This window comes from Brachycentrus maculatus, unplaced genomic scaffold (genome assembly GCF_059751285.1).
Source record: "Brachycentrus maculatus isolate JH-2025_06_01 unplaced genomic scaffold, ASM5975128v1 h1tg000124l, whole genome shotgun sequence".
Classification (NCBI taxonomy): domain Eukaryota; kingdom Metazoa; phylum Arthropoda; class Insecta; order Trichoptera; family Brachycentridae; genus Brachycentrus; species Brachycentrus maculatus.
The window spans coordinates 1243568-1261353 of NW_028280877.1; the positions used below are offsets into that span (position 1 = coordinate 1243568).

Below are 17786 nucleotides of genomic sequence, written 5' to 3' on the forward strand. Positions count from 1 at the left end.
TATTAAATTGTCGGCGAATGCCGATGGAATTCGAATTCAATCATTTCGTAAATAAGTAAGAAGCAATAATAAAAATATATTCTAATGGTAACTATTTTCAAAATATGTATATGTAAATAGGTATTTACTTTAAGAAAAAAAACTAGGAATTTTGTGTAGTGGATAAAGATGGACAAAATAAACAGATTTAATTATAAAAAAAAATTCAAAAAAGTTCCTTGGGCTCGTCCGGGATTTGAACCCGGGACCTCTCGCACCCTAAGCGAAAATCATACCCCTAGACCAACGAGCCGGCTGGCGCTATTGCGAAAAAATAATTTTAAAACCAGTACTAGCGCCACTTAACAACTGTATACTATTACGCCTACAGATGGCGCTTTGCTGAAAAACTTTCGACTAACTAAAACAGTGGCGCTAATGTCGCATAATTGGATTTTTGTTTTTTATTTACGGTTTTCCGATACATACCTAGTTAAAAAGAAGTTAATTTGTAAAAAAACATAAAGCAAAACATAAGACTATGAAAATAAGGAAAATGACATCTTCTCTGGCTTGGACTATATTTATTAGACAAAATCAAATCGGCATGAACAACTTTTTTTAAAGGTCACGATTTTTTTAAAACTTATATAAGATTATCATACACCATCTCCATACAGAGATCGTGAACGTGGCTAAAATGAATTAGATCACAAAATGTGATTTGAATAAATTCAAAATCAAGAAGGGAGATACCGAAAATGCAAAAGATATTTAAATTAAACATTATAAGTACTTGCTAATTTAAGGCCAATATACGATAAATTGCAACTTAATTACTTAATCTCTAAACCCAGGTAACATATCGCTCACTCCTTTCAAGAACGTCATAAATAAAAAATCGTCAATTTTCAGTTGTGCATGTTTTCGGAATGCCTAGAAAATGTACTATATCCCAGCAAAAGCGGCATATTTTTAGATTAATGTTTACCCGCTACAGGGTAGAAAGTGTTGTTTTTGCATTTTGAAGAAAAGGTATTGTTTAATTATTTTTTAAAAATATAATAAAAAAATTTAAATGGAGAAAAAACCTTCAGGTTTTACCTAAAAAATCTGTTTCACAGTAGAAAGTTCAATAAGTGGCTTGATATTTATTTTTAATGCATTGTTTTATTTTTTTAAACTTTACAAACGTTCTCCTGAAAAATCAAGTTTTTTTATTTATGACGTTCTTGAAAGGAGTGAGCGATATGACGTAATTGTTTTTTTTTTCTTCTTTTTTTAAAACACCGTTTTTGTGTTGAAAAAACAATTTTTTCTTCGAAATAAATTATGGTTTAAAAAAAAGAGTTATTAAAAGGTAAGGGTTGAAAATATTTTATTTCGATATATGTTCTAAAAAAAGTCGAATTCAGAATGCATTGAAAAAATTGAGTGTGAACAAACATCCAGCCCTCATTCGCTTTGCAATTTGAATGCTAGAGATCTAGGCCTTAACATAACCGGAGAGACATAAGGACTTATTGTAACAGTTGGTAGAATTCCATATTGAATCGTTGGGTGACATATATCCAAAATTAAACACGGTTATTGGATTGCATTCTACTTACATTTACATATATATGTTAGACAGAGTGGTGTGCGTTCTATTCTCTCTGCCTACTGCGGGGAAGCGGCGTGATGGTTAGTTAGTTAGTTATATGTTAATATGTGACGCGTTTCGCCTTATTAAGACATTATCAAACACTCAGTGTTGAGAAAAAATAAAAGTAGAATTCAATCCAATAACCGTGTTTAATTTTGGATATATCACCCAACAAGACATAAGGAACCCGGATGATCATATATACATATATATATATATATATATATATATATATATATATATATATATATATATATATATATATATATATATATATATATATATATATATATATATATATATATATATATATATATATATATATATATATATATATATATATATATATATATATATATATATATATATATATATAAATGATTTTTATTTGTTGTGTCTTAACTAAGAAGGCAAACATTTTACATTCCATTCAGAATGGTTCAATGAAAAATGTTTATTAAAATATTTCTTTTCTTTTCTATCTTGACATGCCGGCGGCGTACATTTTTAAAAATCTTACATAATTATATTATTATGTAGGTATTCAGGCTAGAACCGTTAGTCGAGAAGAACAATGGAGGAATACAGTGGAACAAAAAACTCTGTCTGGATACGAAGGTCGGTCCAGCATCGGATATTCCATTCAACGTCTGGATCAATCAAAAAAGGGAATAAATATAAAGTTAACATTCTGCGAATCAACATAACGGACAAGCCATGAATTTCTAGATGCATTTTTTAAATGTAACGTTTTGCTATTTTATTTATTGTTTCGGCATTTACTTTGTGGTAAGAGATGTTGAAATTATTAAAGAAAACACTTGTTTTTTTTTTAACACATGAGTTTGTTTTATGACAACTAGTTTCGGAAGCTAAGCTTTCATCTTCAGGTCTAAATGTTAACTATTTACAGAAGATGAAATTATAAAAGTGTTTTTTTTTAATAATTTCAACGTTTTGCTAAAAAATAAACAAGGCATAATTCGTCACTTTTATTATAAATAATATCCCTTTCTTGCTGTCATTATCCCACCTTATTGTGCATTGGTTTAATGCAGTGTTAGTATGATTGCCAGCAACCTGAATCTATACTAAAAGCTTCGTTACGTTATACTAAGGTAGTACTTTGCCCAAAACTGTTAACTCGGGGCAAATATCAAATTTATCATAATTGCTGTACACATAAAAATAATTTTTAAGGTTCTTTTGTTATATATTTATGAAAGTCCGAAATATAACAAAATTCACTGATCAAATAAAGGCATTTTATTTATCCTGTGAATTTTGTACTATTAAGTGTCTAAAAAAGCTGTGTATTTCAGGCAAATTGGTTGACAGAGGTCTCCACAACTAGACGGCTACAACAACTGCTATGGGTAAAGTGATCTTACCAGCTCGCTAAATTTGCTGTTGCAGACCTGTGGCGTGGAATGCTCTTACACCAGTAGTTCGAAATAGTGAGAGTGAGATGATCTTTAGATCTTTAGAAAAAAACTAAAAACGCATTTTTTTGCCATATCATTTCCACTATCCCCCTTTCCGCAATAAAATCACAGTGAAACGCCCTTGGTGCAGTATTTTACGAAAATGGACAAAAAAAAAACATTTATTGTTATCATTATAAACAAACATTAAAATGTATGACAAGCCGGTATCACAGTTCAATGATTTATTTTGAAATATTTTTATTTAAAATTACAGATTGTTCAAAATAAATTATGAAGTAAACAAACAAAGGCCTCTAGCGTTTATTGAATGTAAAAATATGATATGCCAACCGAAAAAACAGGTTTGTTTAATTTGAAACAATTTAGAAACCGGATTTATTCAAAGGAATAATCAATCAAATAAGATTTAAAGGCTCAAACGTTGTGCCTATTGATATTTTTTACGCAAAGGTTCTTATACATTATTGTATGTAAATTATTATTTCAAGTATCAAAGACGGTTATACAATACAATCGCCTCCCAGGTAGACCATTGTACACGCCAATTTAAGATTCATTGTTTTGGAATATCCATTCTAGTATTATCTACTATGGGTAAAATTTATAAGAATAAATTTATTAGGTAAATAATATGTTTGACATATTGACATCTCAATATAGATGAAGAAGTATATGAAAAGGTGTGTAGAGATGGTTTGGACATGTGGAACGTATGAGTAAGGTAAGAACGGTTAAACAAATTTATGAGGCGAATGTAGTTGGAAAAAGAAGCAGAGGAAGACCGAGGAAAACTTGGCGAAATCAGGTATGTCAAAAACTTGAAGCGGCCGGGTCAGGAGTCGTAATAATCGTAGGGAATGTATGAGGAGATGCATGAATGTAGAATAGGCGAAGAATGTTTGCAAAGACAGAGTGATGTGGCATTCGATTCTCTCTGCCTACCGCTGCGGAGAAGCGGCGTGATGGTTAGTTAGTTAGTTAAAAATATGAAGTCTGGGTATTTACAGGGCTTATGAGTTTTCATAGGCTGGTTAAGTGATCCCCTTACACACGTGAAACATTCCCCATTCTACCCATGATTGACAACCACACATTTTTTTGGAAATCAGATATATCATCAATCTCATGACGATTCATCACTGAGTTCACAACAGTTATCAATGGGTTGATTGAGATAGCTTTGATTTTGCAGAGACGCTTTTATTAAGATGTATTCAAGATCCGAAACTTGGATTATTTTACATACGCCTGAAAACATAATATTTGAAATTTTCAATTATAATATGATTGACTTTGTTTGAAATGATTCTGTGATTTTTATTTTAAAGAATATATACGTTCATGTTTTGAATATTGAAAGTATTAACTAACTTTGTGGATCATATTGATATATTATTTCGAGAAATAAAAATACTTTGTGTTCTGATCCACTCACATTTTTATTTAACCAACTAGTTTCGGCAACAACCTGTTGCCCTCTTCAGGGTTACAGTAATAAATGTAACCCTGAAGAGGGCAACAGGTTGTTGCCGAAACTAGTTGGTTAAATAAAAATGTGAATGGATCAGAACACAAAGTATTTTTATTTCTCGAAATAAATTATATACGTTCATCGCTAAAGTTCATATTTTTATCAGTGTTAACGTCAGAGGCTAGAAAATCATACAATCGGGAGAAAATTATAAAAAAATTGTTTGAAAACCTCTCGAAAAAAAATTTTAAAAAATTAAAAAAATTATTTTTTTTATTTTTTTTTTTTAAAAATGGTCATCACGCTCGGCTACCGTTCTGGAGGACCCGGGTTCGATTCCCAGGGGGGGTAAAAAGAAATGTGAGTGATTTTTTCACTGTAATATTTATTCAATATTACCCTGGACTGGTACCTGAAGTGGAGGGCTGATCACCTTTCCTTCATGTGTAAACGATCAAGATAACACTGCGTTTATATGACGCAGTGCCCTATGCACCATTGGGGTGCGGATAAGGGCTTTATTATTAAATAATAATGTTTCAACGTCTTAATATGTTACATTTAGCCTGCTTTACAATGAAAGGGGGAAGTTTTGTTTTTTTTTAAACTTTCTGATGTGTTTTAAATAAAAAAAATGTTACTTAATAGATGTTGCAACATAATATTTGACAAAATACAACAAAAACTACTAAATTGTATTATATTGTTTAAAAAAAACATACAAATTAATATTGTGACAACTGTTTCGCCTAGTAAGAACATTTTCAAACTAACATTTTCGCATTCGTTTCGTAATGCTATAATTAGGCGAAAAAACTGTTACAATATTAATTTTTATGTGTTTTTTTTTAACAATAGAACTTAGTAGACTCAAAAAATCAGTGTTTGATTTAACATTTTTGCTCTCCAAGCACAAGAGCACAGTCTCTTTTATGGAGAGGCACAGCGAATCGAAATATAAAAGTTCTCCATATGTATAAATGATTCAAAATGTATTATGTTATAAATAAATCTGTAAATATATTAAATAAATAAAATTAAAAAAAAAAACAATTTAAACATACTTAAATTAAAATGGAGATCTACAAATTAAACACCAAATTAATGTACAATTTTCCTTCCTCAAATTGTACATGCGATGTTCTGAAATAAATCGTAATATAGTTTTAAATCTATAAATTGACCGCCTTTTTTAACTCTATGTTAATTTGGTTCAATTTTTAATTCGCAGAAAAAGAACGGGTTTAGCGTTAGGCGCGTATTAAGGTTTGTTAACCTTTGATTTTAATTTATTCAGCTGGGTTTTATTTTGCTAGAAAAAAAATGTATTATTATTTCACGGTCATAAAAAAAACACAAAAATACAGGAAATAGCACTCGTTGGTATATCCCCAAGTGAATAATAATCTTGAAAGACTCAAATAATAAATAAAAATTTGTTTTTTTTTTATTTAATTATAAAATATTAAAAATTAACTCTTTTTTTTCAATTAATAAAAATGAATTATCCAATGACTAAAAGGTCTAAATATTAAATTCTGTATAGAGAAATACTATTCTTTAAGCCCTTATCCGCATCCAATGGTGCATAGGGCACTGCATCTTATTGACGCAGTGTTAACTTGATCATTACTTACATGAAGGCAAGTTGATCACTCCTGCACTTCAAGGAACAGTCCAGGTTAATATGTATTAAATAAATATTAGAGTGAGAAATCACATATTTTTATTTTCATCTTCCCCCTCCTTGGGAATCGAACCCGGGACCTCCTGTACGGTAGCTAAACACGCTAACTATGGAGGTGGACTAAAATTTTATGTGTATAATTATCCGGATATCATTTGTAACAATAAGTAAATAATATATTGAGTTTATTGTATGTTTTTATTCAGTAGGTATCTAAATATACAAAAAAAATATTGTTACATATTTAGTGGCACTTGTTTACATTTAGTAAGGCAGTTAGTTTCTCTGCTGTGGCGCCCATCTGTCTACCGCTAAAGCCTCCAATCCCATTCATCTCCTCGCCACCTCTTTTCTCCGCCACTTTCTACATATTGCCTCTTCAAACCTTTCTCAATCTAACATAATTATCTCTCACCCCCTTCCTCCCGGAATCCTCCGGCTCCTATTTGCCCTTTTAAAGTTCATTCGAAAACTCCGGCTTTTAAATAGAAACAGAAGAGTCCGAATCATCAATGAAGTGAGCATTTAGCGGAATATTTTTAATTGACTTTTTTATATCGAAGCCGGTAAACTGATATTTTCCTTTGATGCTGCGCAGATCAGGCTTCAACGGACGTGATACAATAAAGTGAGAAACTAACAGTAACTCTAGACCAAACAAAAAAGTTTACGTATCGATGGTGGGGGACTTTTAAATTGTTTGGATTGGTTTGGTTTTTTGATTAGGTGGTTATGTTTTACCAGTTTCTCCCCTATAGGTTTCCTTTACGCGGACGGGGCTGTGGATAGATGCACTACCTCAGTTAGTTCGGAGGAGGCGCAGCGAGAGGACGTGTCGCCCGTTTCCCGATTTCCCTCTGGCTTTTTACGCGATCGTCGCCGATCAGCGCGATTATTTTCCGTCTGCGTCAGATAAAGCAGATATCTGTCCGGAAGCTGCATCCGGCACCATATCCTTCCGCGCGGTTATATGCCGGGCCTTGAGAGTATGTTTCATAAAATAAACAGTGCGAAAAAAGCCCGGAGATGCTAGACTAGGTGCAGACGAGTGTCAAATAAACTGGAAAATAAAAAATAATTAAATTGTTTTGAATATTTTGGGAGCACATGTTTAGTGGTCTATAATCATCTCGTAGTGCCGCCGAGTCCGGGAACTATTTCCTCTTGTCGACCCAGTTTGAACTATAGTGCTATTTTCATCTCGCGATCCACGAATGCTTCACATCACGGAGAAGATGAGCTCTTCGGTGTAATGGACTTCTCTTTGGACTTGGCCCCTCTCCAAACACTTTGCACGAGGGGACTGTTATTATAACCACCGCTAATACTCAAAACTTCGGATATGCTTTGCCGGATCAGTGGGTATTCATTCATGAGACCGATCATTCGGAACGAGTACAAAACAAAACAATTTTGAACTGAATCAAATTAACTCTATTATTACGTTCTTTTTGGTATTTAATCGCGATTGAAACAGTTCATCATTTTGAAAACTGATACCTTTATACCTTTTATGTAGGTTTTCGAGTAACATTTTTGAGTGTTTGATCTTTGTTTGATTTTGTTGTTGTTGATGCTCCGTGGTTCATTTTGATGATCAGAAATGGGCTCTCTAAGCGTTTTGGTAGTGTTAGGATTAGTGTTGAGTGTTGGAGCCCTCGTGTCTCCTCCAGGGTCCGGGGAGAGCTGCCAGCCGGAGAAGATGACGGTCTATAAGATGATTCTCCACACCTTCTGGACCAGGGACAAGTTCCCCAAGCACTATCCAGACTGGAGACCGCCCGCTCAATGGTCGCAAGTTTACGGTAAGATTAAATATATATTTTTAAAAATAAATGCAAAGTAGTACAATTGTTGATAAATATTTTTTGCGATTTTAAAATTTATTCGAGCACTAAGAACATATTTAATGAAAACGAATTTATGTATTTTATGAAGTTGTAAATATATATTTACGGGGCTGACGACCGTCACAGGCTGGTTTAAACCAGCCTATGACGGTCGGCAGCCCCGTAAATGCCCAGACTTCCATATTCTTCATCTTTTATGAGATGTCAAAAAAATAAATTATAAATATATATATATATATATATATATATATATATATATATATATATATATATATATATATATATATATATATATATATATATATATATATATATATATATATATATATATATATATATATATATATATATATATATATATATATATATATATATATATATATATATATATATATATATATATATTTATATATATATATATATGTGTGTATATACGCATAGAAAATAAGGCATTTAATTATTTTGCTTAATTACCCGAGTCAACTTTTATACCTCCCGATGATTGTCGGAACCCTAATAAATAATTTCTATTCAGGTTTTCATAAACATCAAAGTATTTCTACATTAAAATATAGGTTTGTGTTTGTTTTAATGTACCAAATGAATATTTAATTTTAGGACGAACCTTTATTGAAGCAAATGGCCTAGAAGGCTTTTATGAAGTTAAATAAAGAACTCTTTGCAAACAGGTATTTTATTTATGTAGAGTACTTTTTCAAAGGATTTTCCAAGACGGATTCACGGTTTAATAATGATTTTAAAAGCTTTTTCTAAGATCTTCTAAAAGACTTAAGGAGCAAAGATGTCAACATGTTGCTCCGTTTTTAAAATGCTTAAAAATGCTGTTACATATTTTATATTACATTCACATATCGTAGTCATACAGGAGAAAGTGACCATGTGCATTTTGTACAAAAACGTTATCATTGACTATTTGATATCTTACTAGCTTAATATTGCCCTGAAAAAATCTCAAAGGGTTTTTAACTTGAAAGTATAATGTATTGACTTGGTAAAAATGACTAACTGCATTTATTTTGTTTATTTTCTTGCCAAGCAAAAGTGACTTGAATGGCCCTCTTGAACATTTTACGTTTTGTTAGTTGGTCACTTTCTCCTGTACGACTACGATATTATTTCTGATAATCGATGTATGTTTACCAAATTATTCTATCCATTTTAATGGTTTTTCGAAGTTCTAAATAATTGCTAGTTGAATCATCTAAAATATTACATTGAAATATTTGTATAAACAATTTTATCACACCACATACTCTTACAGTCGATCAAAAAGATTAAAAATATATGTATACTCGTACATAAGCGTTATTAACAAAAACAATATTGATTGGTAAAGTTTGTAGTTTAAAAAAAAATATGTTTCCTGTGCTGAGTTAGAAGAATCAGCCTGTATGTAGGGATTGCGTTTTTTTTAATCATACTTGTTCGGTGTAGTATGCAGTGTCATTGTACTTCCGACCTATGAGGAAAATACATATCCCTACATGTATGCAAGTTACATATGTATATTCGTTTCATACTGCATTGCATTATCCGTTAATTTTTGGTCTGATGGCACAATTTATTTATTGATTACAGGAAAGTCTCTATTTTTTCAAAATTATTCTGGTGGTACAAATTCACTTTCATTGAGTTATCCAAGTCTCGTCTTCAATTTTTTTTAAAATTCTAAATATTAAAATTATAGTTTTCTGAAATCGTGTTTCATTTTTTTATTGTTACATTTTTTCCAGTCTTAATCTCATACCAATCTGAATTTTTTTAATGCTGCTAGTGTGAATTTTGTATATTTAGCTATGATGAAGGTTAGTTTAATCGTTTTAACTACACTTACCGCCTCGTTTGCTGTCAAGTAAAAGTCGCTGCCAAACTATGTTGAACATTCGCTTGGGTAACGTTTTTTTTACCTACAATCCAGAGCGCTTAGCATTTTTCCCAAAATATTATCTTTTTAAACATGGCAATACGCAAAAAATTACAATTGTTTTCAACAGTTTTTATATTTTTTTATAAAACAGTACAATACAAATATTAAATTTGTATATCTCTATAAACTAATTTCTGTAAAAAATTAACCAAACTTTAATGAATTTAATGAATATATATTCTTATAATCAATTTAAAAATAAACTGTGCTTTTTTATAAAAATCTCACGTTTTACGATATCAATATCATTTCTGACTTTATAAAAAAAAAATAAACGCAACACTCTTTATACATAAGTATATCTGATTTTTTTGCTAACTAAAATAACAAACTATTTATTGATTAGGTATTAACTTTATGGAATGATATGTTGATTATTTTTTAAATATTAAACCCTTGAATATACTACTTTAATGAGTTTTATTTATATATACGACTAGTTTCGAAAACTTACAGATGTTTTTTCTTCTGGTAAAAATTAAAACAGCTTTGTTTTAATTTTTACCAGAAGATGAAAACATCTGTAAGTTTTCGAAACTAGTCGTATATATAAATAAAACTCATTAAAGTGGTATATTCAAGCGTTTAATTAATAAAAAATAAAATGATAAATGTTAACATTTTGCTTTCCTGTGATTTTTCTAAATAAAATTACACAAACAGCCATAAGGGCGAATACAACGAACATCTTTTCAAAACAATTAATTACAAGTGTATGAAAATGTTTTATTTGTTAATTGAAAGGTAGCAGGAGGTGAATTAAGGTGTCTTGTGGTATCCTGCAAGGCACGGCGCTGGGTCTTGTGAAAACATCAATTTCTAAATAAGCGGTTGATTAATAATTAAATCATTTCTCGTTTATTATCGACACGCTCTACCTGTTATTTTGCTGGCATATTGACAGGTCTGCCTCTCACCCCCACAAATTACTCTTCCCCCTTCTAATTATTTACTTAGGCCCCGAAGTCATCTGTCATTGTCCACATTTTTGCCTTCTCGGAATCAATCAGCGATTCATCAATCGGACTCCGAACATGATTGATTCCTGCTCCAAATTACGAATGCTTATCATTCCAGCTCCGACCGGCAGTATGATAATCAGCTGTAATGATGAATGATGACTTTCAAAAGTGGTCCTCGTGATATCTTTCAAATAAATAATGAAATAAATAATGATGCTGGGAACAATTCAAAGAGCCCGAATAAACCCATTCCCATTATTCAATTTATAGGTCTTCTCATAAATGAGGCATATAAATCAATCCCCCCCCCCCTCTCTTTACCCGGCTGTCAATGCCTAAGTGTTCTTGACGTTCCTGGGTGAAGGATCTACCCCGTGTATTTCGAAATAATGTACTTTTCTCGAGAACAATGAGTCTTCTGGGCCCTATCTGGTAGTGATGCATCGGACACCGCATTTAATCGACTTGGTGTATATTGATCGTGATTGTATGAAGGGATTCACGATCCTACACAAGACTGCGCTCCAGATAATAAATATAGGAGTGGAATATATTTGATGGGATGTAGATGGCTAAGGTCTAGGGCTTAGGATAAAGGACATTACTGATATATGGGAAAAATGAGGTAAAAAATAATAGTGCCAATAGATAAAAAAACTCAGGGTTCAATACACGTACTGGCATTAATTGTAAACTGCTAATATGTACCTACGAGTCTCTTGAGGATGCGCATTCGTGCACATTCCAGTGTGCAACGTACACAAGTTAGTCCGCGTTTGCAACCCAGAGATATTCTCCTACGTCTTGGCCTCGATTATTTCCCATATACCAGTAATTTTATTCACCCTGAGCTGCTTCACTCACGTCATCTGTATCCCAACAAATAAATGACACTGCACTTGCAAAAATCGCAGGACGGATCACCTTCGCCGTCATGTAATAAGCGCTTGAGTCGTCGATCTAATGCGGTGCCCTATTCAGCATTGGGTGAGAATTGGGATTTAAAAAATAATTATTTTCAGACTTTTCGGAACCCCAATTGTAAATAAGAGCAATAAAAAATACTTAAATATTACACTAAAAATATTGATTATAAATTCTAGCGAAATAGTTTTAAGCAGAAAAGTCTCCTTTTCAATAACTGTGGGTATCTTTCGTTTCACATACTTGTATTTTTTTTTAAATATCAATTTCCTTAAATTTTATAATAATAATGAGTAACAACAAAGAACTTTAAAAAAATTTAACTAAGTAAGTCATTTTTGCGAATAAAATGAAATGTTTTTAAATACTCACAAGTCGAAACAGTAATTAAAATTAGGCACTAATTAAAAATTTCTAACGATCTCAAAATATCAACAACAAAAAAAGTTATAAGTATGAGTATAAAGTTATTTAATGGTGAATTTTACTTTTGAAATACGAAGGAATAAATCCCTTAAATAATACATTATGATTTTTAAGGGAGTTTTTACTGTTTTTAAATACATGAAGGAAAATAATACAGCTTATTCCGCATTAATGACTCCCCTAAGGGGTGGATGGAGGCAGCTCGCCACCCCAGACTGGTATTAATTAGGTGAAATTTATTTAACTTGGAATATACAGAAACACCTGTTAAGACCGTCTTCGAAGGCACAATTACTTATTAATGAAAAGGATCTATTTTTGACAAAGGAAAAATCAAGGAACCCGAATTTCAAGATTCAGTTGTTGAATGTCGACGTAATACCCACTTAAAATGATAAGTTTCCTTTGAATTCTGAAATAAGGACAAAAGGAGTCGAGTACTGTATTGAATTGTTTTATATAGCGTAATATTTCTTATCTTTGCAAACAGGCTTCTCCTTTTCTACATTCATGCATCTTCTCATACATACCTCCCGATTATTCCGACTACTGACATGACTACATTCAAGTATTAGAAATACTTGATCATACCAAGTTTTCCTCGGTCTTCCTCACCTTCTAATACCAAACACTTTTTATCCGCCTCCGTAGTGTTATGGTCAGCGCGCTCGGCTACCGAACTGGAGATCCCGGATTAGAGTCCCAGGGAGATGTCAAAATAATAAAAGTCTTTTTGTTTATTTATTTAATTTATTAAATATTTATTTAATATTACCCTGGACTGGTACCTGAAGCAGAGGGCTGATCACCTTTCCTTCATATGTTAACGAACAAGATAACACTGCGTTTATGTGATGCAGTGCCCTATGCACCATTGGCGTGCGGATAAGGGTTTAAAAAATCTTTCTTCACTCATTAACTTTTAATTATGTTTTGTTTTACACAGTTTGACTACGTATTCGTAAGGCGGAACAGCTATTATTAAAATAAATCTAGAAGAATTTAAATTGTATTTTGATTAATTATAATAATAATACGTTATTTGATTCCACGAAGTAAATGCCAATTCAATAAATGAATTCAACAAATTGTATATGAAAATTTCGTTGAACATAACGAATTACCATTTGAACAGATGCTTTTACTTACGCTTACTTATGTTTTTTAGCACATCTGGTAGAGAGCGACGGTAATTTACGAAAGAAAATGATATTCCTAATGTTAAAGGTTAAGCAGCATGTGGTGAGGATTCGGTTATTTTTTGTATAAGCTTTTGTAAGACTTTTTAATCGTGAACAGATTAACGGAATGAGGGAAATGAAAAATTAAATAATATCTCTTTCATTTCATTAATTGGTAATATACACTTAATGGTAATATTTATCAATTTTTTATTTAAATTTTACTGGAAAATACCACGATTTCCTAAAATCTACTGTAATAATAATAATAATAATAAAATTGGATAACTTATATAGCGCCATTTTCGTAAAAAAATACCTCAAGGGCGCTTCACGGTGAATGAATTGGGGAAAATATTATGGTGGAAATGATTTAGAAAACAAATGTGTTTTTAGTCTTTTTCTAAAGATCATCTCACTCTCACTATTTCTAACCATTGGTGGAAGAGCATTCCACGCCGTCGGTCCTGCAACAGCAAAGGCACGCTCGCCAAATTTAGTGCGTTGCTTGCGAGCTGGTAAGATAACTTTGCCCATTGCAGATGTTGTAGCCGATCGAAGCGTGAGACGTCTATCAACCAATTCATCTGGAATACACAGCTCCTTAAGATACTCTGGAGCCATATTGTGTATTGATTTATACATGTTTCGTACTGTAACACTTGTTTCGATGCGCTCCGTATCATTTTCAAACACCGTAAAGAAACTAAGCCTAATTTTTAATTTTTTATTTATTTTTTTATTTATTGAATTCATTGATACATTTTTTTATTATAATATGTATTACGGCTCTTAGGGCATGGCCTGTGTTGAGCCTAAATACTTACATGTTAATACAATAATTTTTATTATTTTTTTATTATTTTTTTTTTTTTTAAATATTAATTAATAATTAATTTAAGAGTTATGTGACTTCAATGTCCTAAGGACTTCAATTTCAACTACAATAACTAACCATCACGCCGCTTCTCCGCAGAGGTAGGCAGAGATATAGTACGCCACACTTGTCTTTGCAAACAATCTTAGCCTCTTCCCGGTCATGCATCTCCTCATACACACCCACCAAATATTTCGACTCCTGACTGACCAATTTCAAATACTTATTGATCACGCCACGTTTTCTTCGGTCTTCCTCTGCTAAGTTTAAATTTTAGAGCTGTGATTTGAACGTCCTATTGATACATCTCTAAAATTATGACTTAGCTTAGGAACGGTGTTTGAAAATGATACAATCGAAACACGTTTCACAATATTATTAAAAGAAGTAGTGGTATTTACCAAGTAAAATTATATTTAAAAAAACTTCTCTTTAATTTTATCAACAACGTTACATATCTTATACCAAAAAAATAGTTTGGGTGTATTTAAATATTATTTTCCTACATATGGCTCACTCCTTTCAGCAATGTCATATATCAAAAATCGTCAATTTTCAGTTGTGCATATTTTTAGAATGCCCAAAAAATGTACAATATCCCAGCAAAAGTGGCATATTTTTAACTTAAGATTTACCCGCTATAGGGTAGAAAGTGTGGTTTTTGCTTTTTGAAAAAGAGGTATTGTTTTATTTTTTTTTAAATATACTAAATATTTTTCAAATGGAGAAAACACATTCAGGTTTTACCAAAAAAGATCTGTTGCATAGTAAAAAGTTCAATAAGTGGCTTTATAGTTATTTATAATACGTTTTATTATATTTTTATTATGAAAAATCAAGTTTTTTGATAAATGACGTTGTTGAAAGGAGTGAGCGATATGTATGTGTTCATGAATTCATTCAGAATTTCATACTTGGGAAAAGATAATATAAAGGTAAGATAAAATATGACCGTCTTTTTCACTGCATACGAGATCTAAAAGAAGAATTTATTTTATGCAGGCGTTTTTAAAATCATATAGAAGCTTGGACCGTAAAATTTTAGAGGAAATAAATTGGGGTAAAGGTTTTGGAATTTCATTAAAAAGTCAAACAATTCGCGTAAGGTAGCTCTTTGCTGGAGTTGGAGTAAGGGTAGGGGGTGCAGATAGTTTTCACGCTACGAAGTTATTTAGCGTTACGTGGTTTTGCGTTTTTAAAGAGACATTTTTTGCCACTACAGCTGTGGAAATTGCAAAATAAATTACGCTATTTGGTACATGAATAAAAGCGGGCTATGATTAAAATGATCATTGAAATTTATATTAAAAGAATATTTATTTATTTCTATGCATCCTTTAGTATAGGTTGGGTTAGTTTTTTTTAGATTGGAGTTGTAATTATTTTTTTAATTTTGACATATAAACAAGAGAAAAATATGGAGGCTTGGGTGCTTACAGGGATTTTGCCTATCATAGGCTAATTTTAGTGATCACGTTTTACACGTGTAACATTCACAATTTATCTACCTTCGTAATGTGATGGCCAGCACGCTCGGCTACCTTACTGGAGGTCCTGGGTTCGATTTCCAGGGGAAGAGAGGTGTGGTCAAATAAATATGTGTGATTTTTACACATTGATATTTATTCAATATTACCATGCACTGGTACATGAAGCGGAGGGATTATCACCTTTCTTTCACGTGTTAATGATCAACAACCTATAAAAAAACACTTATATTTATGCCCTATGCACAAATATAAGTGTTTTTTTCACTCTTTTATTTATTCAATATAACCCTCGACTAATACCTGAAGCGGAAGGCTTATCACCTTTTTTTCATGTGTTCACGATCAAGATAACACTGCGTTTATATGATGCTGTGCCCTATGCACAAATATAGTTATTTTTTTACTCTTATATTTATTCAATATAACCCTTGACACCTGAAGCGGGGGGCATATCACCTTTCCTGCACGTATAAACGATCAAGATAACACTGCGTTTATATGATGCAGTGCCCTATGCACAAATATGAGTGATTTTTTTCACTCCGATATTTATTGAATATAACCCTCGACTAATACCTGAAGCGGAGGGCTTATCACCTTTCCTTCATGTGTTGACAATCAAGATAACACTGCATTAATATGATGCAGTGCCCTATGCATCATTGGGTGTGGATGAGGGCTTGTAGAAGAGGAACATTCACCACACTACTAAAATATTTGGAACTCGTACATATATCATAAGTCTCATAAAAAAAAAAACGATAAAATGTAACAAATACCATCCCAATCGGGTAACCAAAAAAGTAACATTTTATCATTAGTTATACCTCTAGAAGCTAACACAACTGCGCTGACGATGAGGCCTGATATTTTAAACTACATACCAGCATTTTCAATCACTTCGTATGAATACAATTTCTTTTATAAATAATAAATATAAAAAAACATTTTTTGCAGTGATTACTAAGCAAATTTATCATCTGGAATATATTGTTCTATCGGTAAACATGAAATAATGAAAAACTTATTGTGGTTGACCGCAAAAATGACCTTCTTGATAAGGAAAATGCGTTATTTATTACTTTATTTTATGATTTTGAATTGTATTAATTTTAAGGAGAAATACTTATTTTTTTATTTTTTATTGAGTCGCATTGCCGTCCTATGGTTACGTATAGTGTCGTATTTCTGAGTCAGGGGTGCGACCCTACTCTCCTATGATGTAATTCCTATTTTTAAAAAAATCTTTTGATGTTTACCCAAAAAGAGCTTTGCATGTAAATATTTCTGTATCCATCAAAAGTTTTTAGTTTATCTATTTCTTCAGTTTTTTCTCTCTTTATTTTCCTATTTTTCCGTGAGTTTTAACTCAAATGTTGTGTAGGTATTTTTTTCTGAGTGCCAAAAATAAATATTGAAAATATTATTTTGCTCTGTAATAACATTAATACCCCGCTTAACGCTTATTAACGATATTTCGCTAATACGTTGTTTTAATAGCGGGGTTCAGTGATTCACCAAAAAACCGAAAAATGCAATATTTTCTCGGGAATTTTGTAATATTTATTTGGTCGCATGTACGGCGTGTCGACTCCCAATCAGTTTACTCGTATACCGCTTCGGTCGTGGGTTTGTGCATTCCATATAACTTTTTACATGTACAACAATACTTTGTTGTCGTTTGAAACGCATTAATTTTTGTATATAAAATCGTGATAATTGAACACTGCTTACAAAAATGGCAGATATTCGTGAGAGTATGTATGTCAAACGAGCGCGAAAAATAAAAAATAAAATTTTAACAGACTGTGTGGATAGTAGACCTAGATTAGAGCTGATAGAAGAGCCCGTTTAGTGTGCCATTTTGTTATCACAGATTACGAGCGCTAAGCGGGGTA

At 31.9% G+C, this 17786-nt stretch overlaps 1 protein-coding gene and 1 non-coding gene across 3 annotated transcripts in view; one reads left to right on the top strand and one right to left on the bottom strand.

Moving 5' to 3' along the window:
• Nucleotides 1-220: 220 nt before the first annotated feature.
• Nucleotides 221-292, bottom strand: TRNAP-AGG (transfer RNA proline (anticodon AGG)). The gene has a single exon. It is a non-coding gene; the product is annotated as a tRNA-Pro (tRNA).
• Nucleotides 293-7031: 6739 nt separating this feature from the next.
• mspo (M-spondin) overlaps nucleotides 7032-17786 on the top strand; it is a 243016-nt gene continuing 232261 nt past the window's right edge. For both annotated transcript variants that reach the window (XM_088260082.1, XM_088260083.1), the window contains exon 1: nucleotides 7032-8035. In XM_088260082.1, the coding sequence (XP_088116208.1) occupies nucleotides 7834-8035 (202 nt within the window). In that variant the 5' untranslated portion in view covers nucleotides 7032-7833. The remainder of the gene's footprint in view (nucleotides 8036-17786) is intronic.